The 26,606-nt window shown below is 37.5% G+C and overlaps 4 protein-coding genes and 1 pseudogene across 5 annotated transcripts; 1 reads left to right on the plus strand and 4 right to left on the minus strand.

Moving 5' to 3' along the window:
* Positions 60–7,162, minus strand: LOC18768507 (probable ubiquitin-conjugating enzyme E2 23). Of its 2 annotated transcripts, none has more exons than XM_007200266.2 (8): positions 6,901–7,162; positions 4,011–6,064; positions 3,323–3,469; positions 2,301–2,786; positions 1,969–2,038; positions 1,748–1,887; positions 1,285–1,596; positions 60–657 (listed from the first exon to the last, which is right to left on the minus strand). In XM_007200266.2, the coding sequence occupies exons 1-8, from the start codon at positions 7,115–7,117 to the stop codon at positions 409–411; spliced, it is 3,675 nt and encodes a 1,224-aa protein (XP_007200328.2). In that variant the 5' UTR covers positions 7,118–7,162; the 3' UTR covers positions 60–408. The 2 variants fall into 2 exon arrangements, with proteins under 2 accessions (XP_007200328.2, XP_020425350.1); XM_020569761.1 differs by having other exon boundaries at positions 4,011–6,100; positions 6,901–7,100.
* Positions 8,647–10,971, plus strand: LOC18768347 (trafficking protein particle complex subunit 2-like protein). Its single transcript, XM_020569763.1, has 4 exons — positions 8,647–8,896; positions 9,163–9,241; positions 9,334–9,415; positions 10,466–10,971. The coding sequence occupies exons 1-4, from the start codon at positions 8,767–8,769 to the stop codon at positions 10,604–10,606; spliced, it is 432 nt and encodes a 143-aa protein (XP_020425352.1). The 5' UTR covers positions 8,647–8,766; the 3' UTR covers positions 10,607–10,971.
* Positions 11,229–14,917, minus strand: LOC18767380 (probable 26S proteasome non-ATPase regulatory subunit 3). The gene is made up of 9 exons (XM_007200922.2): positions 14,696–14,917; positions 14,503–14,600; positions 14,154–14,344; positions 13,915–14,052; positions 13,669–13,805; positions 13,446–13,500; positions 13,263–13,373; positions 12,344–12,583; positions 11,229–12,164 (listed from the first exon to the last, which is right to left on the minus strand). Exons 2-9 carry the CDS (start codon positions 14,588–14,590, stop codon positions 11,652–11,654), a joined length of 1,473 nt encoding a protein of 490 aa, XP_007200984.1. The 5' UTR covers positions 14,591–14,600; positions 14,696–14,917; the 3' UTR covers positions 11,229–11,651.
* Positions 15,353–18,191, minus strand: LOC18767474 (annotated as a pseudogene).
* LOC18767176 (FAD-dependent urate hydroxylase) lies at positions 18,310–21,502 on the minus strand. Its single transcript, XM_007199816.2, has 6 exons — positions 21,131–21,502; positions 20,882–21,028; positions 20,635–20,703; positions 20,304–20,469; positions 19,382–19,610; positions 18,310–19,026 (listed from the first exon to the last, which is right to left on the minus strand). The coding sequence occupies exons 1-6, from the start codon at positions 21,202–21,204 to the stop codon at positions 18,467–18,469; spliced, it is 1,245 nt and encodes a 414-aa protein (XP_007199878.1). The 5' UTR covers positions 21,205–21,502; the 3' UTR covers positions 18,310–18,466.

Below are 26,606 nucleotides of genomic sequence, written 5' to 3' on the forward strand. Positions count from 1 at the left end.
TTGAAGCCATTTATTTTTTTAAATTCAATTCAATCCATTTTAATCCTGAACAAATGAGCAAACAAAAGGTAAAGCTTTTGCAATCGCGGAAATCCCCGTACAAAAACCTACCAAAAGTTATGTCAACAAAGGGTAGCAGCCAATTTTGCTGCTTGTAGAAAATTATCGTTTACCAAAAAACGAGAGTGCCAGCCAGCAACTTTGCTCTAACAAACCCCCACAGCCTAAAATAGACAAGGCTTTCAATTTCTATTGAGAGTTAAAGAAAAAAAAATTGAAATCTAATAGAATGTGAAAACCCTTTACATTGACAAGTATCTCAATTGTTTAGGAAACAACAATGAATCAAAACAGATTGACCTTGTTGGCTTGACGGATCCAGAGGCAAATTGCATCTTCAAACCTATGCTATGATTGTTGCAGATGCTTAAATTCATGACAATTTGCTCCAACCTCATTCAAAGCCAAGAAGAGCTTTGGTACAATCTTAGCTAACATCAACTTGAAACCAACCGAGGTCGAATCTACGTCGCTCTTAACAGCAGAGGCGTCTTTAGTGAGAGAGCCAATCAAATTCCCTTTCATATATGCATCACAGGCCTTCAAGATATAATAACCCTGCCTCCTGAAATGGTCTTTGACAAGCTCTTCAAAGTCCTGTACATGACATTGAAATGTGAATAATACTGCTAAAAAATGGATCCAGCCTTTACTGAGAGTCAGCACAAGAAGAACATGAAGAGTGGTCTCCAAGTATTTAACAAGCAAGTATTAACAAACATCAAATAAGCTCAATATTTACGCGATATAGTTTGGTGATAAATTATACATGATATAATTTGGTGGTAATATTTTACATGATATACTTGACATGATGCCATGGCAGGCATATAAACTTCCTTTCCTACCATGTATATTCATAGTGCTCGTATCATACCACTTATTTCAATGTGCACACCCAACTCAATACTGAATCTAATTCCACATAAGACTGCACCATCGTCTTCTATTTAAAAATATGGTAGATTTACACATAGGTGACTGGGACGCAGAGCCACAGCCAAAGCTACAACTGGGTAGGATGTATAAGATCAGAAGCAACATAGAAAATTCCATGAACCGATTGAGTAAAATCCAACTAATATGGGACCACCTGAGGATGGGATCCTTATCACCAAGAAAATTTTAATGAAACAAAGATAACAGAAAACTATATATATGACACGCACAAAGAGAATAGAATCTTATAATGGAAAATTGAATATTCAAAATATGAAACATCACCTTCGGTGGCCTCCGCATAAGATACATCATTGTCTTGCAGTTCAGTAAGAAAGTATTCTCATTGTAGGACAATGAATTTTTCTCTCCTTCAGCGGTCCCAATCTGCTTGTCGTAGCCAGCTTCATTAAAATATGGCTTAGAATTTAGCACCAACCCCTGGAGTGAAACAAGCACTTGAAGGATGCTGGAAGACTTTGGATCCCATACTTCATTTCCTCTGCCAGTCCAAGTATTTAAAAGACTAAGGCACACCTTGCCTTCTTCATATAGATTTGGATTTATCCGCCAGCCACCAGAATGATAGTATGCTGTCTGTAACATCACAAATTTATTCAGAGAACCAGAGGAAATGACCTTTTCTTTGCATCAAATCCAAAGAGAATGTTACAAATTGGCTAATTAAATGATAAAAATAAATTATAGCTTAACCAAAGATTAACAAAAATTAGATAGTAGTTCTAACCGGAGGAACATCAGGGTACTCTGGAGGGAGGTGAAAATCAAAAAAGAAGAGGCCGTCTTGGTAAGGAGTCCCATAAGCCCCAACTATAACTGTCCTCAAGAGATCCATTCGATCTTCATAAACTCGTACGCAAATCCCATCTGTTTAAATTTCACTGTTAAAACCAAGTGTTGCTAAACTGGGACAGATAGTAAGAGTAAAAATTAGACACCAATTCTTACCAGGAAGGTTATTTTGAAGGATGCCCCAATCTTGCTGAACCTTCTTTAACCACTTTCTTCCACTGGTATTCTGTAAGTACATTTAATGTGAAAAACAGGTTAAAAATAGAAAGCGCAGTTCTGGTCTATAGGTCGAAATATCCTAAACACATCATTTTCCTTCCTTCTTTTCTTTTCCTAAAGATAAACTCCTAGTTTATACTTTATTATAACTAATCTATAGTATGTCCATGCATGCTGAATGAGGAATCCTTCAAGATTTAACTGACAGTCCTGCCACAATGCTAATACACAAAGGGACATTGGGGTTGGAATTGAAATAGAAAAAATACCTGCCCAGCTGCACCAAGAAAATGATGGTCCAAAGGGTCTTTGGCTATATCAAAGCGTTTGAAACTGCAAGCATCATCCTTCCTACATTCTGTAGCATCTGATTCTTCAGTCCTCAAGTTATATAGGATTTCTGCTGCATCCAACACTTCTGCAGTCTGGGGGGAAACATGTTTTTCTTCTTCTCCCTTATTTATTTCCACACCACAAGTATCCACCACGTTAGATTTTTGAGAGCTGGAATCTTCACCATGTTCTCTTCCCTGAGAAATTTCCACTTCACGAGGCTCAAATTCACCTTCACCTTCAGCATCCAAAGAAATTGAATCCAAATTCTTTTGACCCCTTGAGAATATACCAGTTGCAAGTCTGGTAACGAACCGAAGTGCAGCCAAGGGGACGGACAAAGCTGGGTTAATTCCAGAATTGCTCTCTTCACTCTCTTCTGGTTCAGTATTAATATCAAAGGCATTTTGTAGCCCAACTTCCTGAACATAAAAAACTTGCTCATCTTATTCAACAATAAAAAATCACACAAATAATAGAGTATATTTAAGGTCTTCAATATCCAATTATAATCAAGGAAAATAATAAATTCATCTAGGGGAGGAATCAAACTTTTGATGGTCAGACTCGCAGATATGAAAAAAGAATCAGTCTCCCAATATGATGAGTTCAAGTACCCAGTCTGTCAATTTAATAATGCTTTGAAAGACAATAAAGATAAATTCAAGTACCCATGTTCTTAAAGGGAAAGGAGAACAACAAGGCCTACTGGTCCAAAGGTATAAAACATGCTAGGTCATTATCTTCCAGAATACAATAATGTCAAAAGTCAAAACCTCTATCCCAGATGAGCAAACTACATCTTGAATAACTATTCCAACCCCATATGAGAGTGCAACACATTAGAGTTCTTTTTGTAGACATCTGAACCTCTTCTGTAAATTTGGTTGTAACTTTTCTGGCAGACATCTGATTGTAAATTTGGTGAAAAATACAACTATTTCGAACAGAAACAAACCTCTTCTGTACCCTCAGGGGTAAATAGTGCATGCATCTCATCATCATTCACTGTTTCCCAACTAGCAGCATCACTAACCTCACTCCCAGCACCAATTGACTCATCATCATCAGCTCGACCAACAACATAAATTGCTTGAGGTCCAACCTAGTAACAAATCAAAGAAACAAGTAATTGAATCAACAATACTTGGAACTCTTCCATAAAATGTTAAGTACGAATATATATAAAAAAACAAGCACAAACTTATTTATACTTATGCCGCACATCAAGGTTAAGCAGTTTGAACAAAGATTTTCATTTTTATTTTTTAATTCTCAAGTAATAATCCAAGCCCAAAATATTCAAAAGATCCTAATTTTGTTTTACATGGCTAACGAGACTATTCTTACCATCAGAAATTTCCCATGAGTTCCTACTCTTCTCTCATACTCTATTGGAAAACAGGTTTATTTCACAAGGTTTACATCCCTTTCACAAGTTTCTTTGCCCTAATCAACATAACTTTAACAATTCAAATAACAGATACCCTCAACCTTTTAAACTGAACCATTTTATACACAGGAGAGTATAAAGTACTGATGATGTGAATCTGATAAGTGTAAGTTACAGAGTTTGAGGTTTAAGATTGACATACAAATCATGAAGAAAACAAAAGTGATGATTTGAAATCAGGCAATGAACATACCGTAGAAACCATCCCATCAGCCCACGTAACTTCAATATCCCCATTCTTAAGACCAGTTATATTTCCAACCCAAGAAAGATCTGAGAAGTCCACACAAGCTTCATCACTAGATGGATCTTCTTTTTTCTTACAAGCAGATCTAAGCTCACTTGGAATATCTTGCTGCTTTGGTTCCTCATCAAAGTCTGTTCCTGAAGCAGTTTGAGCAGAAAAAAAAACTGGCAACAGTCTAACAACAACATCCCCATAACAGTAATCATAATCTGGATGCCCCTCAAGCTCATAGACGCTCACAACTTCCTCCTTGTCAAACTCTCTAGGATCTTCCGCTCTGGCAATTGGCTTTAACCACCTTACACAAGCTGTTCGCTCCTTCGCATTGACACTTTTCACAAGCCCAACACGTCTATCTTCACCAGCATCGTCACCATCATCAGATGCCTTCTCCACCACATACTGTTCAGCAACAAATTCGTGATCACCAGGACTATCAAGTGGAATTAAATTTGTTGAGTCCAGCTTCCATTCTGTTGTACCATCCTGCCATGCTACATCAACTTTTGTCCTGGTATTCACAATCAAAAAGGATCTTTGAAAACTTTCTTCCTTCCGCACCTTCTTGTCTCTCCTAACCACAACTTTGCGTATCTTTTTGCGATGAAGAGGCCAAGTTTCATTAACAGGCTCCTTTGAAGCTGACAATGAACTACAGCAGGAACTAGATTCAATAGATGTATTCATTCCAGTATTTTCATTGTTTCCATCTAATACAGACACTGGATCAATATCCATGGATTCATTATTTCGATTTGATTCTTCTAGTGCACTCTCTTCTGAATCGCACCCACTACCTATTTGAGTAGATTCTAACTCACTGTTTACAGAATCATGAAGTTCTAATTTTGACAAACCCTTATCTAAGGGAATGGAAGATGATGACACTGATGGGGGGAAAAGACACCAATCACCCAATTGCCAATTTGCATGTGTAAAGCAAGACAACAGTTTCAAGTTCTTGGGAATCTGCTCTTTAGCAGGGGCAATAGAAGAATCTGGCCCACAGCCAGCAGAGGCTATCCAATAGATTAATACTGATGCAACTGTAACCTTGGTAACAGTACCTTCCAGACGATTAGGTTTCCACAAGCCAGATAGCCACCTAGAATTCTTGAAAACTGACGATGACCTTGCCTTCACACGCTGCCCTGGGTAGTAAGGGAAATGCACATCTTCAAGCATATTCTTGGAAACTGGTTTGAGATCCATTGGTTCTGCTCTCATAACTTTACACACAGAACCATCATCAAACAAAACTGTCACATTATCATAAACATCATCAATTCTACCTAGCCAGGGACCAAGGACCACATAATCACCCACAGTGAACTCCCTCACACGTTTTAAGTTGTTGGATGGTATATCTTTTATGACTGACCCATCAGGAGCTAACAAATCAACAGAGATATTGACATCCACCACAACACCAACTTGCCCAGTTGGGTCAGAAGCAGCAGCAACAAAATCCCCATGTAAGAATCCTCGATCAACAACTGATAAATCACTAATATTTTGTGTTGACTCAGTTTCATCAATCCAAAGTACTCGAACCTGGTCAGCAGGAAGGGGACCGCTCTTATCATTACCACCACTTTTGTTCTTGTCACCATTCCCATGAGTAGTATTATCGTTACGAGCTTCTTCCTCATTTTCACCATCATCATCATCATCGTCGTTGTCGTCATCTTCATCATCATCCTCATCATCAGTGATGCTGCTATCAGAATCTGAATCACCGGCAACTTCAGTCACAATCCCAATCATACCACTCTTGCTCCTCACAACGTCTTGCCTATAGATATATGGGGTATTGTTAATGTTACTGACAACCTCACTCAACTTTTTAACTTCGTTGCTTTCATTATTTACATTTGGATCAGATAGAACTGCACTTGTTGAAGAATCAACCTGACTCAAAGAATTATTATCACGGTCAAGAGTAGTGGGCTCATCCTCTTTAAAAACGGAGTCATGCTGCTTAGTTCCCATCCAAAAATCTGAGAACACACGCTAAATGTGGTCTTATTGTCCAGCTGATATAACCAAAAAAGTAACAAAAAATTGAGATTTATCGTCTTCTTAAGAGAAAGGAAACACCTTGCTAAATTTTTCGTACTTAAATAATCATAAACCTAAACTCATATGATTTCCCTCTTCATAAAGCTTCTGGGAAAATAAAGAGTTATGTGGATTACTACTTAACCAGCAAACTGAGTTACTTTTCTAAGTTCTTCATAAAAAAATAATACGTACAAGAGATTTAACACTTAAATTATCCCCCAGATGGATACTAATAAAATACTTCTAAAAGTTTCAACCCCAAAAATAAATAATTGAAAAAACATAGATGCAAATACATGATCTTCATCCAACATAAGAAACTAAAGAGTTGACCTCAGAATCAAATCACGTTAAGCTATAAAAAAATTACAAACACATCCAAAGGTGAAAATCATCAGATATGAACGTGGAACCCAACGGTCCAATCGGATTCAATAAGATAGAGGGTGAGTATTGGATAAATAGAAAAAGTAATCATATCAATAAAATTGCAGCTAAGAAACTCTCGAGCAGCTCACATTTAGCAGACGAGCCAAGCACTCGATTTTAAATATAAAGAAACAATGGAAAAACCATATCAGCAAAAATCCGCATACAATAACGTCTCCATTAGATTACATTTTTTTTTCTTAAAATCATAGATTTCAATCCAACCCAATCGAGATTGAAATCACTTGATAAAAAGGAAAACGATTAATCAAAAAATACAAAAAAATGAGCTTGGAGCTATATGTAATTAGAGGATTGAAGGAAGGGGTTATGCGAGAATTACCTAATGAAAATCTGAGAGTTTGAGCGGAGAAAAACAGAGATGAGTCTGATAAAGGAAGAAGAAGAAGACGACGAACAGAGAAGAGAAAAAGCTTTGTGATTTTTCGAACGGAGAGGGGCTCCCAGGGTATTGTGATTTGTCGTGGAGAATATAATGCAGAGGGCGGAGCTGGAAGCGGCATAAGGGTGGTTTCGTAATTTTGGATACGCCCTTCCATTTCAAAAAATAATTATAATATTTAATTGTTCACTCAAAGATTAATTTTAAAAAATAAAAATAAAATTATTTGAGAGAGGTGGTATAATGGGATTCGAACTTAATCGTCCTTTTATTTTTCATTCTCTCTCTCTCTTTCTCTCTCTCTCTCTCTCTCTCTCTCTCTCTATATATATATATAATTTTTTTTTTTTCCTATATTCATTATAACAATGAGTTGACAAAGAAGAGCAAAAAAATTCACTAATTTCAATTAAAATTTGAAAGATAAATACTTGCTACCATTGGATGTGAGGAACATACCAATAGTTAATATTGTAAAAATAAAGAGATTATAGAATACTATGGTAGTACGGTCTTGTACACGTGTTAGATATTTATAGATACTATTCTTTAAAAAGAGAGAAAATAAACTCCGTTGTCCACTCATATTATAATATATATACAAGATGTACAACGTGACTGTATTATCGTTGTATTCTATAATTTCTCGCAAAAATGGGGGTATAAGTGGTATATTTGGTTTTTTTTTTTTTTTTTTCACTCTGATTGTTCCTTTCGTTCAAGCCTAAAATTTGTTCAAATTCTTAATTGATTTTAAATATGATTTATAGGTGAAATACTTTAAGCAAAGAAATAGATTGTGCTTTCTTGGGCCCAGGAAATTGGTATAAGAGTTTTAAGGGCAAAGCAAGGCAGCCTTTTCCCTCAAGGCAGTATAAAGCCTTTCAAAGTTAGCTTTGGACTGTTTTAAGTCATCCTTGACAAACATATTACAATTCTCTTTTTACAATTAAAAGTTTGGAGTAGCTAACGAGGTCTAATCTTATGAAAATGTCTTAAGTTGTAGGTTAGTGGTTTTAGATTCGAATCCCCATGACATATTAACATTGTGTGTGAGAAATCCTTCCCCCCCTCCTCTTATAATTTATATTATTATTTGTACTAAAAAAAAGAGTAAAAATTTAGAGTGAAAAAAGCCTTTATTTTTCGTTATTATTTAAAAGTTTCATAAAATGTATATATGAAATTGTATTAAAATCACCCCCAACCATCTTATTATCGTCCATAAAATATGAACTTAGGATATCCTCAAAATCAATGTAAAACAAATCTCTATTTTTTGTTGGGATAAAGAACCACTTTACTCTTGATTTATCACTTGTGCCCTTAATTTACCCCAAAAAAAATTATAGAGATAATTTTATACTCACATGATAATTCATGGGACAAAATGATGGGACTCACAGTGAACACGTTATTAATTAATGTCTGATCAAATGGTTAATTTAACATAAGGCTTTAAATTGGTCAGATTTAAAAATCATAGAGTTTAGAGTAGATTGATGAAATTGAAATTTGGAGACATACTGATTCGGGGTTTTGATGTTAGCCCTTATGTTTTCTACATAATCAAATGTCATCAAAGCAAAATAATCATAAAATCAAGTAGAACAATGGGCCTGAGGCCTAGGCCCAAAACATTGAGCGGTAAATGTAGTTAAAAGACCCCGGTAGATTTAGACGGTGTAGATCGACCAACTCATATATTCACAACGACGTCGTAACGCAGCCCGGGACAACGTCGAACCGCGGCATTATATCGCTCCCACCACTGAAGCAAATAAACGGAAAACTGAACCGGAGAAGATGATTGTCTGCGTCGCCGTCGTCGGCCACCAGAACAACCCACTCTACATTCAAAGCTTCACCGACGCCGATGACGCCCTCAAGCTCCACCACATCGTGCACTGCTCCCTCGACGTCGTCGACGAGCGAGGTAAAGCAAAATTCGGATCTGGTTCTTTTACATTTTGAAAAGTTCAGTTCTGGGTTCTGGTAAATAGTTATGAATTGGGTGATTTTCGGATTTTGAAATGCACGAAACACTGAAATCATATGTGTATGATGATATTGCTGAATGAAAAACTTTATTGGGTCCGCTTTATTCAGCTCAAAATTAGGATTTTGATGTTTTGGGTTTTGGTATTGAAGTTTGGATTCAAGGATTCAAGTATGTTTGTGAATTTGGGTATGATTTTGCAGTGAACAATCCTAAAAAGGCTGGACCGACCTTGAATGAGACATTCTTGGGTCTGCTTTATCCAACTGAAAATTACAAAGTGTGAGTATTTTTTTTTCTTTTGTATGTCTTTGCTTTTTTTTAGCACCAGTATATTGCGTTATGTCGGTCTTACATGGTGATATTGTTTGCAGGTATGGCTATTTGACCAATACAAAGGTGAAGTTTATCTTGGTAACTACTGATCTTGATGTCAAGGATGCAGATGTTAGAAATGTAAGTATGGCTCTGAGTTTGGGACCTTCCTAAAGAACTCATTATGCAAAAAATTAAATATGATGCGGCATTTACTCCGTAATATTTCATCGATTTTACGACATCATGTTTAAGTTATTAGCCTAGTGAGCAGAGGATTTCCAGCATAAATTGGTTTCTTAGCTGATTATCTGAATGTTGTTCTTAAGTTTATGTGCATCCTTCTGAAACAAGTTTTATTTATTTTGTTTTATGGGGAAATGACTTAAAATAGGAAGCGAAGGATGCAAGTTTTATTGGAAGAAATGGAACCCCAAATATTATTTAGGGCATTGGAGCTTAGGAGGATTGTGTAGATTTAAAGGGAGTTGACTGATGAGTTATGTTACTTTTTTACTTTGTCATTGAGCACAAATGAAAGATTGGTTTTGTCATCTGAATGGCAAATAGATATTATAGATTTCATCCTTCTGTTCCAGTCTGGTGATGTGAAAAGGAAGTGATGCTATGCTGCTTAACTAAAACTTCAGACCTTTACTTTCAGCTACATTATACTGAGTTGTTTATTGCATTAGTTAAATAGGATTTAAATGCCACCTTGAAAATCATAAAACCAGTCCATGAGGATGCAACTAACAGGTATGGCAACCAGTCCTTGCGCTAAAGTAACCTGACTAGATAGTTGAAAATATCTAATATAATGTGAACTTCTAGAGTGATTGAGATAGAATCTATTTTGAAAGATTGAAAGAGCTCTTGATCGACCTTTGTCCTTGCTTAGCCTTCGTGAGCATGAGTTAGATATAATATTGTGGCAGGAGTTCTATTTGCATGCATTTAAAGCATCCCTTGATAAGAAATGCTTAATCCTGTCATGATTTACTTATTTCGATAACTGTAGGGCAGATGTTATATTTGTTTAAAGCAAGCATGCTATAATTGTTTGGATTGCTCCATTTTTCTAAATTGGTTTTGCTTCCCTGTCCTTCCACGATGCTCTCTTTAGTGATTGTGGTCTATATATGCAACCAAGTTTAGATAAGCCCTCTGATTGGTTCGTTCGTCGTATAGTTTTTCAGGAGATTTCATGCTGCTTATGTGGATGCAATTTCAAACCCTTTTCATGAGCCAGGTAAAAAGATAACCTCAAAAACTTTTGCAGAAAGGGTGAGCACCATCGTTAAGTCATTTGGCTTAAGTTCAACTGGGTGAATGATCTTGACTGGAGTGTAACTGAACTTCTGAGTCTTTCTTAATCGAACTGGTGGAATTCATTGCCCTTTCTCACCTACGAAGTGGAATTACATAGGCTCATATGTTTTGTATCCCAGAAGACATTAGAATTAGAGATTGCATCCCTTCGTTCCTACTAGAGATGGAACCAATATCGTGATTCTTCCTTTCCAATCAGAACATTGTAAAGTTTGTAACATTTGGCTCCGCTGGGTCAGTGAATGCCAGAGATGTAAGGATTTGATATGATTCTGATCATTCAGTGGGAGTCATATCTGTAACATTTTTTTGTGCAACTTAAAACATGATTAATTTTGATAATGTGAGTTTGTAAATCGCAATGACTTTAGGAGTGTTGCCTTGATTAAGGCTTTCTTCATATTTCTTCTCTTTTTGGCAAGTTCTCTTCATCCTTCTTTTAAAAGTGGCATACAAATGAAAATAATATTTCCATCCCTAAACGCACGTATCAAAAATGAAAAGGAAAGAAAATGGGTTACAAAACCATCTGCCCTAAAACAAGTTGAATAGATTACCCAGAAAAAGGGTAGGGGATATTTTCAACCTCCTGGCATGAAAAGGATCGTTTATGGTTCCATCGTGCATCAAATTCAAATTCCATAGTTCCCATAGAATTTTCTAACATACCCATGACCAAAACATACTTGCCAGCAATATGCAACTTCATCAATTGTCAAATTACAGAGAACCTAAGAACGAACAAAAGAGCATGCATGAGAGCACTCCTACGGGAACCTGATAACATGTTAAATGTCTGGTGAAAATGTAAAATATTCGATGTCCCTGTCATAGCTGAGAAAAAGAAACAAGCAGGCCTCAAAATATGATCGCAACAGAGGTCGCTCTGGCTCAACACAATAAATCTATAACATCAAATGGAAACAGCCACTATCCCAATTCAATAAGACCAGAAGCTAAAAATATCCTTGACAGGCATTTCAATGCATGGCTTTTTGAGAGCATTTCACAGGGCAAGTAAATGCCTTCTCGGTATACAACTGATTCAAAACTCGTCATCATCCTCCTCAGCTATATGCTTTGCAAGCTCTTGCTCCTGTTGTTGTCTCTCCCTCCTCTTCTCAGCACTTTCTTTCTCCTTGTGAGAGTTTGGTGGGAACCGAAGCGCTCGCACTGCGTCATTATGCAAATTGAGGCAAAACGCAATCCTTGTGTCAAATGCAGCTTGGGGCTCATTAGTAGAGTAGATATCCCCAGTTTCCTTTGACACCATCCATCCATTTGTATGATCCAGGGTGGCATCAATTGCACCATCACGGATTGCCTTGGCAACAATACTTTCAGCATCAGCAACAGGATTTGGAGAGTCCAATCTCAACTTTTTAGCAACATCAACCAGAGAAATACGAGAATAAGAGATACTAATGTTACGCAACCCAGTTCTTATGACATTATGTCGCAGCCTAACAATCAAATTGTGGGTTCGGTCTGAACTGAATATATTTGAGAACTTCTCGGCAATATTTCTGAACAGCTCCAAGTCACCAATTCTCACAGCCTGAAAACAAAAATTGTCTCAATCAAAACCAAAGTTAGAAAAGGCTCAGGGGCCTACTGATTCCAAGAAGGCCATCCCAGCCTCATCCTAGGCATTAAAAATAATCCTCCTTTGTCAACCCTTGTTCTTTCCAGGCGAAGTGAAGTTCAGGGTTCAAGGTTTGAGAATTTCAGACTTACATTTGTTAGCTCAAAGTACGGCCTCAAAGCCTTCTCCATGCCTTTTTGCATAAACACAGTTCTCTCAGGGATTTCTCCAAGCAATAAGCGTACAATAATTGCCCACTTGTTGCATTGAATTCGAAAACCAAGGGCTGCTATAGGGGCTTTCCTGGCAGCTTGCAGGAGGGACTCCTTTGCATCAGTGTACTCCAACTGAATTGTTCTGATCTTTCCTAGGTAAAAGAGATACCGGCAGAACTGCAAGAGAACATTGTCAGAATCAGAATATGCATCCTATAATTGGACAGAAAGGAACCACCACTGAGAAAAAATGTTTTTTTTGCCACATATAGATTCTCTACCACACTGTTTTAGATCAAGCTAATTTGACTCTATCAGAACAGCTGGTTGTAAATCAACTTACTTCCCAAGGGACCGTCCTGGCTTAAGATTGAAACAAAAGAAGAAAAAAAAATCTGAAATATAGACTCAAAGCTCACATGATATAATTTATTCCTAAGAGAACAGAAATCACTAAAGTTCCATTAAAACTTTGCTTATTCCTAAGAGAACAAGAACTGCAACATGCTAACATTGAGGAGAAGTCCTTGATAGTCAGTCATTGATTGGCAGTGGAAGAATGCAAAATGCAAGATAGACCAGTGCATCATTACAATATGTTTAAAAAAAAATTAAGAAACAAAAAAGGTTGTAGGAATAAAATCCATTGATAATAAGCATGATATTGACAATTGAAGAAAGCAAAGACACAAGATAGACCAGCATGTCATTACAATAGACTAGACAGAGGTCTAGAAGTTGGTTATATACATGCAAGAACATAACTTAGCATTTCAAAAAAGGATGAACCATACATCTACATTGTGATCCTAGATAGACAGTTTATGGCTAATAGAGTGAAATAATTAAGAATGACCTGCTGGTTTGAGTGAGCCTCAAATCGAGGAGCCTTGGACCTCAGTTTCTCTGCCTGATCATACAGGTTATAGTGGAGGTAATTGCGAAGCAGAAGGTTGAGAAGTGTTTCCTGCATCACATTGTTTTACACATGTAAGAAACCGGTAAAACAGACACAATTGCTCATAATATTACGATTTACCTGACCCAGCTCATCATGGCGCAAAGTTGCAATCCGGTGAAGATTAAGGAGATTTCTGTTAATGAATGACTGAATAAATTAGTTTTATGGGAATAAGTGAAATTAAAAAAAAAAAATCAATCAGACTTTTCCTTAGTACAAAGACATTCTCACGTCAAAAGAACACACAGACAAACACAACTCACTAAAAAGAATCTTTAAATCGTGAAATCACACAACTCACCCTCTAATCTCTGCAAGATCATCAGTCAGTTCATAGCTAAGGGAGTAATAGAAGTATAGCCTGGATGCCAGAACATCGATGGTTCTCCTATTAAGGTTCTTAATTCGAGCAATGCTTGCCGAGGCACAAGCTTTAGCCTAAAAAACCGCAATGCAACATTATTACAAACATGAGAATTTCTTTTGTTTTGTTTTGTTTTTTTTTGAAGTATACGACCCACATGTAATGACAAGTATAATGCTTCACCTCATTGTATTTTTTCTGATCAATCAGAAAAATGAGCACAAGCAAATAGGAGTAAATCTCTAGCTCTGGCAAGGCATGCTTTGAGGAAACTTGGGTAGCAGATGTTGCAGTATCAACGTCCATGTCATGTTCATCGTCCTGTGTAACCAATGTTTCACATTCCCAGTGCTCAAAAGTAAAAAAGAACATTGACCATACAAGCTTAAATCCAAAATTCAATAAGGTAGATCCAAAATCACCTTTGGAAGATATGAGGATAGCCGGCTGTGAACCTCAGATCCCGGCGAAAGGGCAAAATTGAGGAATGCTGAGAGCACAGAAACCTTCAGCTTCCGCCTCAACACCATGGTTAGCCTAACGGCACGCACAATTCGCCGAACCTCTCGACTATATGCAGCAGTCTCAAGGAGTGAAGCAATCTCCTTCAAATCTATAAAAACCAGTAAAGAGTGAACATCTAAAGTCAAATCCCGCATAACCAATTTGATAAAGTACCACCAACTTACTTAAACTTCAGAAACAATGTAGGAAAATGAAAATTAGGGTTTTAATAGAAAAGAGATATATGGATGTAGATGGCAAACTTACTATGAAGAGTTGAAGGAGAAGTAGAAGAAGCTGAATTTGAAGGAATAGAAGGCGCTGTGACCTCTTTCATCTCCACGTCTTGAGTCATCTTGAAGAGACTGTACCCAGATTACAGAGAACAAAATTCAATCAAATGCTGAACGAAGATAAAAGCGAAAAAGTTGAAATTGATTTGAAATTAAGACGAAATTACCTTGATTTTCGTTGTAGCCCGGTGCTGATCGGAATTGGCGATGGAGGAACTAGGGTTTTGCTACGTTTCCTCCCCTGCAAGTTTAAGCGAAAGAGAGATGGAGAGAACGAAGAAGAGTGAGAGAGAGGAAATGAAGGGAAGGCCAAAGTTCATACGGCGTCGCTTTTTCTGTTTTTCGAAAGGAAAAAATCTGACAGGTTCACTATACGTAGTGCTTGCTTAGGTTGGATTGGCCCAACAAATCACAAGGCCCAATCCAAACAGCCTTACAGAAGGTAAAAAAAACAAATGAAAAAAGAACATCACCAAACAACACAAACATGGAGGAAAGAATGCAACCACCAAAAAAAGATGGAGGAAACAAAGCAATGCGCTTGTGAATCGACTGGCTAGAGCCTCTATTCATGCATTTGATGTCTTGTGTTCGAATTCTTAATAGTTCTTTTGCTTTATGCAAGGAATATTATGCACTTGATGTCCTATATTCAAATTTCTAACCGTTTTTTTTTCGGTTTCATGCATCACACCATCAAAATTTAGCTTCATTAAGAAGATTCCATTTGTCGAAGATATACAAGTTCTAGTTTTAACATAAAACCCTTCACTTTCGCACCGCCATTAGTTATTATTGCTAATTAAATATGTTATGAAAAATTGTTTAAAATGGTATAAAGAAGAGCATATCTGGCAATGAAAAAACCATTCACGAAACATGTTTACAAGTAAATACATGTTAATATCTTATTTGTTGCTACAAGAAGCTTCCAGATTTTTTTGTTATGAAATAAAATTAGTGTCTCATTGCATTAACAGATGCTTAGCTTCCCACAATCAAAATCAGCCTTCTTCAACAGCAGCAGAACCAGGGAAGGAGCCAAGAACTTGTAGAATGTCATAATTTTTCCCTCACTCCCTTGCAGAAAACCAACCACATAACCTGTGTTAATCAGAGCAAAGCTTCTCCACTTCCTTTCATTGGCATACTTTTTCAACCCCACCTCAATCTTCTTATGTTCCTGCATTCCTTCTTCACTTTTATCTTCCATTCCTTGCCTTGAGCTCTTCAACAAGGCCTCACCAAGACACCTTGCCAATACGACGCCATCTCCTAATGCAGAGCAGCCGCCTTGGCCAATGCCCGGCGTCATGGGGTGCAGTGAATCTCCGGCTACACAAACATTGCCTTTGCTAATGTTTCCCCACAGAAGCTCCCATGGATGCCTATATCTCAATGGTGAGGATATAAAAGCATCCAACTCAGTGTTTTCTATGACAGTTCTTACTTTATCAGGTGTCTTTCCAAGCTTGCTTAAGATATGTTGCTTCAGCTGAGCTGGGTTCTCTTCCAGCTCTTTCTCTACAAGACATGAAGAATAAACAAAACAGAACAAATGTGACATAAACATATTTTGGATGGTGCATTTACTAGCAGCAAAAACACTTTCATATCTGAATTCTAAAGAACCAAAAAAAAAAAAAAAAAAAAAACTTACTTTCAAGTTGTATGAGCAACATATTTTGAAACAATTTATCACTGTTGTTTTGTTATTTGTATTGTGATTGAGAGCTGAAAACCCTTGATTCTGTAGCATATGGAAGAAAAAGTCTCTGTGGAAGCAAAAGAAAAGGTTCCAAAATTGGTATGGAAGGCTTACCTTGGCTGGAGGGAACCCAAGTGTAATACCAATAAACAATTTTATCATCACAAGGGATGACACCAGATCTAATACCATTCCAAAAAACTGCATGAAAATGGGATCAAAACCATGAGGGCTCTTGAAGTCGGTACGACCTCTAATAGCAGATCTCCCGTAAATGCCGGCTGCTTGAAGCCAAGCCATTTTGCAACCACCGAGTTCACTCCATCACACCCAACCAAGACCTATTCAATCAAGGCGTTGGTAAGTGATTCGATTAAAGATACAGATACTTATAACTGAAAGGATTAGAACATATATCCGACCTAAAACCAATTCATAACGGTGGATGGAGAGGCGGCCTAAGACATTATATATAATAAGGCAAGGCTTTGCATTCTCTCAACAACAAGAACTTCATGTAAGTTAATGGTGTACAATGTGCAGCTATCAAACAGATAGTCCCTAGCAAGGTTGAGATGTTCTTATGCACCAGATGCTAGAAGTTATAGATATGAAAAGGTGTTAAAATTTGAACAATCAACTTTTCATCTGATTAATCTACCTTGGCTTCGAGGATGGTTCCATCAGCAAGATGAACCAGCTTAAAGTAGCCCAATTTGTCAATTGAAACCACCTTGGATGAGAACCTGATGGTGCCACTAGGGAGCTCATTTGCAACAAGTTCCTTTTCACACATCGAACTTCATGATGTCCACTGCACATCAGTTAAACTCTCAAATTCTCAATCATCTGAGCATGCTCAAACTGAATGTTAATAGTCTTGTCATAAGTGATTTTCAATAGAGGGTAAAAATTAAAAAAACAGGAAAAAGGGGTCAAAAAGTATGCAAAAATGAGATGCAGCAACTGGAGGATTATAAGCTACTGAGGAACTGCTCTACTGTTAAACTTACTTTTTTCCCCTGGCCTTAAATGATATTTCAAATATTGGAAGCCCAGAAATCGTTGAGGAAGTCACATTCCTGTATTCAAAACTCTGCAATCAGTTTCATGTGTGCATGTAAAGCAAGTAACTACTAGCTGAAATACACACACACACACACACACACACAGCAATTGTCCAGAAATTTATCAACCAAAAGGGGTATATCTAACTCAGTTTATTTTTTTGCTGTGTTAGAAGTGTTCAAACATTGAAACACAATTTGAGACAATAACATGTCAAATTGTCCAAAATGGTGACATAATGTACCCATGAAGTGTCTCATGTTGTCGGTGAAGAGTATCGCCAATAGCAAGGGCATCTAATGCCTTCCATGCATTTGTCCATGTTGAGAATGCAAACCCCGTTGTCCTCAAACTATCCGACGATTCCAACACTAAGCGTCGGATGCCAAGCCTGCAGTAAAAAAAAATTGAATTTTCCTTGCTGCTTAGAGTCATAGTGAACTACATACTTACAATCATAACTTGTTTTAGCAGTACGGAAACACACACAGACATGCACAGATGAGAGAGGGAGAGAGAGAGAGAGAACCTATGAAGTCCTAAGGATGTTGCAATTCCAGCAATTCCAGCTCCTACAATCACAACTTGTGCTTCTGCTCCTACTTCCATGAATGATATTTGAGGCTTTTACTTTGGTTTTAGTGGAAACAGACTCGCATAACAAAGATATAGACATAGAAGGATGAGATGGATATTTATATTATATTTTGCAGCGGCAATTGGATAGTGCTATAGTGGGAGTACAATTTAGATGACGATCACACTAAAGACAAGTGACAACAGCCAATGTTCAATCTGATCTACCTTTTCTTATCTATTATTGAAGCACTAAACCCCAATAATGCCAACAAATGCTTTGTACTGTTTATTTAGCAGCGATCTTTGAGCACTAGGAAAGTGTAATATTGTTTGTTGGATTCATCGGTATAAGCCGTCTTACACCAACTCTTAATCTAATGGCGTTTCTCTTTTCAACATTAAAAGATGTCTCAAGTTCGAATTTTGTTTCCCCTGTTGTTAATAAAGATTAAAAAGAAATGTCCCCTTACAGAAACTCCATAAAAATTACAAGATGACAAAAGAAAGTTCTTACACTAATATGATTGACATATAAGGTTACACGCAAATCACTATTATATATGCAGAGGAAGTATCATTGCATTTAAGAGATGCTGAGCTTCCCACAATCAAAATCTGACTTCTTCAACAACAAACCAGCCATAATTGGAGAAAAAAATTTGTCCCTGAAGAAGTTCATAAATTTTCCATTACTCTCTTGTAAGAAACCAACCACTCTAGATGTACTAATCAGATCAAAGCTTCTCCATCTCCTCTCATTGGCATACTTGTTCAACCCCATCTCAATCCTCTCATACTCTTCCTTTCCTTCTTCACCCTCCTTATCTTTTCTTTCTCCCCCTGAGTTCTTCAACAAGGCCTCACCAAGACACCTTGACAATACAACGCTGTCTTCTAATGCACAGCAGCCCCCTTGGCCAATGTCTGGGGTCATGGGGTGGAGCGCGTCTCCTGCGACACAAGCATTGCCTTTGCTGATGTTTCCCCAAAGAAGCTCCCAAGGATGCCTATATCTCAATGGAGAGGATATAAAAGCATCCAATTCGGTGTTTTCTACCACAGCTTTTACTTTATCAGGTATCTTTCCGAGCTTGCTTAACATATATTGCTTCAGTTGAGCTGGGTTCTCTTCTAGCTCTTTCTCTAATAGACATGAAGCATAAACAAAAAATGTAACATACAGATACTGGTTTGATTGCAATTTTACATACTACGAACACTTCTTAACAGCCAATATGAAGTCCTAAAGTTTCTGAATTGAAAAGGAAAAAAATTATCATCTTGTCTAGATGCTGAGTAACATAGTATGAAACATTCTATCACGGTTTTTTTTATTTGGGGTGAGATTGAGATCTGAAAACCATTTTGAAGCATACCGATACTGGTGCTACAATGCGGCGAAACAGTACCAATATCTAAGGTTCTATCTTAAGTTATATTTTTTGCCCCAAAGGAAACATGGAAGCAAAGAGTCCCCAAAATTTGTGTGAAAGCTTACCTTGGCTAGAGGGAGTCCAAGTAATGTACCAGTAAACATTTGTATCATCACAAGGGATGGCACCAGATCTAATACCATTCCCAAAGTACTGATTGAACTTGGGATCAACTCCATGACTGCTCTTGAAGGTAGCACAACCTCTAATAGCAGATCTCCCTGTAAATGCTGGCTGCTTGAAGCCGAGCCATTTTGCCACCACGGAGTTCACTCCATCACACCCAACCAAGACCTATTCAATCACAACATTATAACTGTAAGTGACTAGATGAAAGTACCTAAAAAATTAAGTATTCCATCCAAAATGAGATGATATTATGTTATTGGTTTACACCCATCAAACAGATACTCTGCTTACAAATGAATAAGTAGTCCCTAAAAAGTGAAGCTGTTCTAACGGTTAAAAAAAGGTTTCAAGCTTTGAGGTTAAAAAAAGCAAAAAGGTTTTGGTTCAATTGGGACAGTCTAGCAGGCCATGGTGGATCTGAGTGGCACCGACCCGTTATCCTTCCACTGCCAAGAGCGGGAGGTAGTTCGTTGCTCTGTGAAGCCAGCCTTACGCAGTGCCCTCCACTCTAGAAACCCAGTGACCCAGAGCCTTCGCTCAAGCCACAGGGTTCAACTCCTGGCTTGGAATGGGCGGGCCAGAAGATAGCCAACCCGAACCCGACCAGCTAATACTGGGACAATGTTCCAGCACCTCAAAGCCCCCACTCGGGTTACAAGCTCACGTTGCTGAGCTCGGCGATCCAACTTCCTCCTGTTAGGTTTATGAAGTGTGGTTTTTGATATCAACCGAGCGATGTGGGATAAGTTGCAAGAGCGAGTGCCTCTTTAGGATAAGATCTTGGCCTTCATATAATGACTTGACTTTTGCAGGGGCTTTTTATGGAAAAATAGAGATAAAAAGGAAAGATCAGTCTACCTTGGCTTTGAGGATGGTCCCGTCTGCAAGATGAACCAGCTTAAAGTAGCCCGATTCGTCAACGGAAACCACCTTGGATGAGAACCTGATGGTGCCACTGGGGAGTTCATTTGCAAGGCCTTCCAACAACAAGTTCCTTTTCACGCATCGAATTTCATGGTTTCCGCTGCACATCATGTACATTCTCAATCTTTTGAGCATGCTTGAATATGGATACTAATAACAAAATCATTTAAAAAGAAGCAAATTAATAGAATCTAGCAAACAATTGATTTCCAATATTAAGCATCAAGTAAGATACTTTTAGCACTTATGCTACTGATAAACTTACTGCTTTCCTTTGGCCTTAAATGACATCTCAAACGTTTGAAGCCCTGTAATTCTTGAGGAAGTCACATTCCTGTACATTCAAATCTCTGCAATCAGTTTTGTGCGTGCAAAAGTAGAACTTAGTAAGTACCAACAAAGATGTTAGGATTGATTTTGCTTAACTAACAGTCGAGATTGGCGGTCTGATAACATAACATGTTAGGATAGTTGAAGAGGCAAGAGAGAGTGATGCATGGAGAGAAAATTACCCATCAAGTGGGACATGTTGTTGGCGAAGAGAATCGGCAAGACCAAGGGCATCTAAGGCCTTCCATGCATTTGTCCATGTTGTCAACGCAAAACCTGTTGTCCTCAAACTATCAGATGATTCTAACACCAAGCTTCTAATCCCCAGCCTGCACCCAGAAATTTCAATTTTGATTCCGACCATAGTAACAAATATATGAACCGTGAACATTAGCATGTGTGTATTAGAGAGAGAGAGAGAGAGAGAGAACCTGTGAAGTCCTAAGGATGTTGCAAGGCCAGAAATTCCAGCTCCCACAATCACAACATCTGCTTCTTCTTCCATGTTGTACTTGATTATGCTCAGGAGCGTCCCCGGTGGTTCTTCTAGAGCTTAGGCTTCCAGCATATGACCACACCCTCTCGAAATCAGCTGCCAGTAATTTCTCTGTCTTCTCGTCTAGTGCCTCTTTTCGAATGCTGCGCTTTACACACAGAGGTGTCCTTCCTGGACTACCAACAACTGGAGTGGAGGAACAGAAAGTCGGAGTTGCTAGTGGAGAGGCATAATTAAGCTGAAGATGACGATTAGGATGACGAATTTTACTTCTTATACTTGATTATGCTTCTGCTTTTACTTCTTATATTTGTGATGGGGATGTAAAGGACAGGCATAATTAAGCTGAAGATGACGATAAGGATGACGAATTAGGAAAAAATGGCTATACTATTTTTATTGTTTAAAAAAGAAAAAAAATCGCATTTTAAGAAACATTAATAAATACGTGTGTAGCCGAGCGGGTATACTAATTTTTTATAGAATCAGAAAAAACTTAGTATCGCCACACGGCTATACTATTTATAGTTTTTTAAAAAGGCCCGCCATGCGACTAGGCGTTCACTTGTCAAAATACGTACAGCCGCAAGGTTATACTATTTAAAAATAAAAAAAATAAAAAACGGAATATAGTCATGCGGCTATACGCTTTAAATACATTATATTTAAAAGGTATAGCCACGTTAGCAAACTAACGAAATTTTTGATCGAAATTTTTGACAGAATTTAACGACAGAGACCATTTGTGATCACACATACTAACCTTGAGGACCACAAATGACACAAAAAAACATTAAAAATGTAATCTGATAGTTTCGTCAACAATATGGACGTTTTGTGATACTAAGCCTAAAAAAATTAAGAAAAACGGACCTTTTATCTTTTCTAATTTTCCTGCATCTCTTTGCTTCATTTTTGTTTCACATCTCCCTCTTCCTTTTAATTCTTTAATCGAAAAACATAAACAAATAATCTTTTGTTATAAAATAACCTAGAATATGTGCGATAATTCAGAGCTGCACGTAAAGTAGATGAGACACAGCATTTAACGAGGTTCGGCTATGCCTACGTCCTCGGAGAGCAGCAGCAGTAACTTTTTCACTATGTAAAATAATAGGGCTACAAGTTTAGTGTTTACAATATATGTGGCTCACTGAATTTTCTCTCTAGGAGAATTTCTCTCTGCTCTCTCTTCTCTCTTTCTTCCTTCTCTTCCTTTCTCTTTTTCTTCTCTTCTTCTTTCCGTTTCTCTTCTTATTTATAGGCTGAAATAATCACTATTCATCACTATTCATCACTGTTCACCCGTGACAGACAGACTCTATCAAAGCCGCCAAATGAACAGTAATGAACAATAATGAACAGTAATGAAAACTCTATCAAGCCGCCAAATGAACAGTAATGAATAGTTAGTGGGCTCCACATGTTTATTCTTTTACAACACTCCCCCTTGGAGACCACTAATGATATGTCGGTTGTATCATTAAAGACTTGCTTGGAGAAAACCTAGTAAGGTAGAGAACTGATGAAAAGAAGAGTACAACAATCTGTATAGCATACTTATGGATGCTCCCCCTGATTAATATCTCCCCCTGATGTCTTCATGACTATCTTTTGGATTGAGAATCTTTCGGAGTGAGTGGATGATGTAGCCACCAACAATTCATATAGTAAATATATTTCCAGTGAGCTATCTCTATGTAAATCATAGAAATTTTCAGAGTCCGCATATCTAATAACGCTTGGGCTATTTATAAGTTCACTTGAAAGAATATGCCCATACATGGTGTTATGCGGAAATAGCATCAAATATACCTCACATCATCCCAAAATGATGGTGATGGAGTTGAGCCTTATCTGGAAAATATGATGTTCGGTCCAACATACTTCCGGAAAATTCTTAAAGTGCCCAACGGATAATCCTCATAAAAATGCTTCAATACTTTCTTAGTATAAGCAAGTATCTCGTTGGCATAATGCTCGATCTTTAAGTCGAGACAAATATTTCTGGAATTCTTGAGAAGCTTTAATGTGTTGCAAACACATTATAATCAATATACTCACTGAGGCAATTTATGTACATTAACATTGAGTACAGATTTTGTGCTTCAGGCACATGTCCACAGACTTGCTTCATGCAATTTCAATCCTTTCAAGGATTTTGTTTAAAGGGATTAAACTCTATGACACATTATATAGCTTTAACCCAGCTATTTATATATCTTTAGGGAATCACTTCAGGTGATATGCTCTGTGCATTTAATAACCCTTAAAGATAACATGTTGGTCTTCGTAAATGTGCAATAAAGGGGCACAATTGAATCTATAAATATGGAGAAAACCCAACATCCCTTGTTTATGTCAAAAACATTGTGTCATACTGTGGGTTTGTTCTTTCACGTTCATTCTCATCTATAATGGAATTGCCTCATTTCATTTTGGCCAATGATATTGTCGACATTTAATAATTGAACGTGGTTCCAATCAACACAGCCCATTGATGATTTGAGTAGCTACTCCAAAATCAAAAATTGTCATTCATCAATTCATGATCCCACCATTCTCATTTGCATGCGCATGCATCAATTATAAGCATTTCTTTGCTTTTGGGTACCCAAGCCACTTCATGGGGCTTTTATTATGTGAGAATGTGGATTATAACATCTATTGGAGCGTTATTTTACATAGGGCGTGGAAAATCTCCATTTAGGGAGTTGGAACATTTAGAACCCATATATCTGTCATGCTGCAGGCATGCCACAGATTAATACATACATGTCAATTAATTTATGGGACTTTAACCCATATAATTTGCTATGCATTAGGCGTGCATAATATCAATATTGACATGTCAAAGGATTGTCATTTCGGGACTTCAATCCATATCATTTGCTACGCAACAGGCGTGCACCCATATTGATCACTGCTATACCCATATTCTGTTTTTGTGAGACTTTAATCTGTGCAGTGTATTATCAATGTATCCAACTTGCAATCTGTAAAATTTGCATTAATAATTCATGGATACATACAAGTCATTCTTTTGGAACGGACTTATCTCCCCATTTGGTTACCTTTCAAGATAAAATATCAAATAGGTATATAAGCATAAAATAACACAAGTATTGCTTACATCCTTAGGTGGGAGAAACTTTTCTCAAGTATCATTCAAGCTCATATCAGCCCAGTAAATATAATGTAGCGCTTGATGATCTAGTTATATCCTGCAAGAGCAAAAATCACAACTCTTTTGCCTCTGTCAAAACAAATAACCCTCATAGTTATGATTACTTCATGGATTCATTCTTCATATGTTCATTCTAAAAAAATAAAATCTCTTATGAACAGAGAGTTATAAAAAGAGAAAAAATGCAAAAATAATGTGATATTGATTGCAAGAGAAGGTAAGCAATCAGGGAAGGAAGCTGGTGGGAGCAGACAATAAGCTCTCATATCTCCTAGTCTAGAAGGACCTCAGGAGATTAGAGCATAAGGCCGCCTTTACAATTCCCTGATCTTGCAGAAACATGATCAGGGATAGTCTTGCTTCCTGAATGGATGATCAGAGATAGTCTTGCTTCTCAGGCATATTAAGTGCTTACTGATAAGAAAAACAAGTAGATATCGCATCACTAGGTATGGAGTAAACTAGATGTCTTCTGTAAAGAAAATTTCGTTAGTAACACATTTATACACAAATACAATGAATAGGTAGAACCGGTGAATTTCAAATTAACCATAGGAAAATTGCGAGATTCTCGGGATGCTGTTGAAAAAGTGCGAGATTCTCGGGATGCTTTTGAAAAAGTAGCTCCGTGAAATCCGTAAAGCAAGATCGGCTTTGAAAATAATGCTTGAAAACGCCGAAAGTGCCGACAGGCATTATTAGAGGCCACGTGAAGTTTTGGACTCTAGGAAAGAAAAAGATAATATGGGGATTCGAGAAGATATTGGGGTCCTGAAAAACAGTAGCCATATTTCCTCCTATAGATATGGCCTTTGTAAAACTTGATTGGAGCAACTGCGTTTCAACTCAAATTTCTTCATTTTCTGAAACTTTAGTTTTCCTAAGACTTTCTTCGAAACCTTCTCAAAAATGGCTTCCTCTTCTTCCTGCCCAAATTATTTCAATTTAAATGATGCTCCAACAGCAAACAGTGACGCCAAAGTTTGGCGTCCATCCTTTGTATCCCAAAATCGTCATCTCACAGTTAATGATCCTGTGATGATGAATGATGCTACTGCTGTCATAGTAGCTAGGAATTTCATTACTCCAATGGATGAAATGCTGTTAACAGGGAGGTCTGAGGAAGAGGCTATTAATGACTCAATGGCTTTTAGCATTCAGAGTGCTGTTTCTGTTTCTAACATGGCTGATCGTTTGCGTGTTAGAGCGAACGAGGTTGAGAAGCTGACAACTGAAAATTCGTCTCTCCAAAGAATGCTTCATGAGTCTCAACAGGAGGTTGAGAAACTTAAAGGAGAGAATAATTCCTTGTTGAAACTGGTGAGTTCGTACTCAGTTGATACACTGAGAAGGCTAGACATGCTGCAGGTCTCCAATGAAAGAATTTTGGGAGACCACGAGAAGCTCATGGCTAAGCTTAAGAGGCGCCGTCCTCTTCCTTCAGAGGCTTCCAGAACATAATGTAATTTTATAGATTTTACAGGGCCTGCACCTTCATTGCAGGTGGAAAAAATCTATTTGTTGTATGTTTCTGTAATAATAATTGCGCACATTCTTAAACTTGCACCTGTGGTTTTTACGTCTTTTCAAAATGACGGTTTGGAACCTTGTGCCTTATAGGTTCAAATAACCACATTGTCTCTCCCAAATTGCATGGTAGCCCGGAACTTTTGGCCTGGGCACAAACTCAGAATTTATTTGCCCTTTTCAAATGGACATGAAATATGAATTGAGTAAAAGCCACGATAATATCGCAATATAGTAGTGAAGAGCATTAACTACTATATACCCACAACTTCAAGTTCAGGATCTCTCATATATTTGGATCCATGGGCTTCCGGCCCAGGTATAATAAAATATGTGGGGAGCCTCAATTCATTATTTGAGGTTTATATTGATATTATCCATTTCGCGGTGTATTCTTAACAACCGAAATTCACAAAATATATTTCTTCCTTGAGGTGTCGATTATAACAGAATCGAACTTTATTAAATTCATCATCTTCTTATGCCAAAGAAATATGTGGTGTACCACAATTTGCAATAATACCTCAAGGGTTGTCCATTTAATTGTTGGAACTTCAGGTTCTCAATACTCTTAAATTTTGAACTTCAGGCCAAAGCCACATATTCTCATGGTATGGACATTTTTACAATTTTCTGTACATATTCCGGGACTTCAAGCCCTTACATAATTGTCCATATTTTGAGGAACTTCTGGCAT

This window comes from Prunus persica, chromosome G8 (assembly GCF_000346465.2).
Source record: "Prunus persica cultivar Lovell chromosome G8, Prunus_persica_NCBIv2, whole genome shotgun sequence".
NCBI classification, from domain to species: Eukaryota; Viridiplantae; Streptophyta; class Magnoliopsida; order Rosales; family Rosaceae; genus Prunus; species Prunus persica.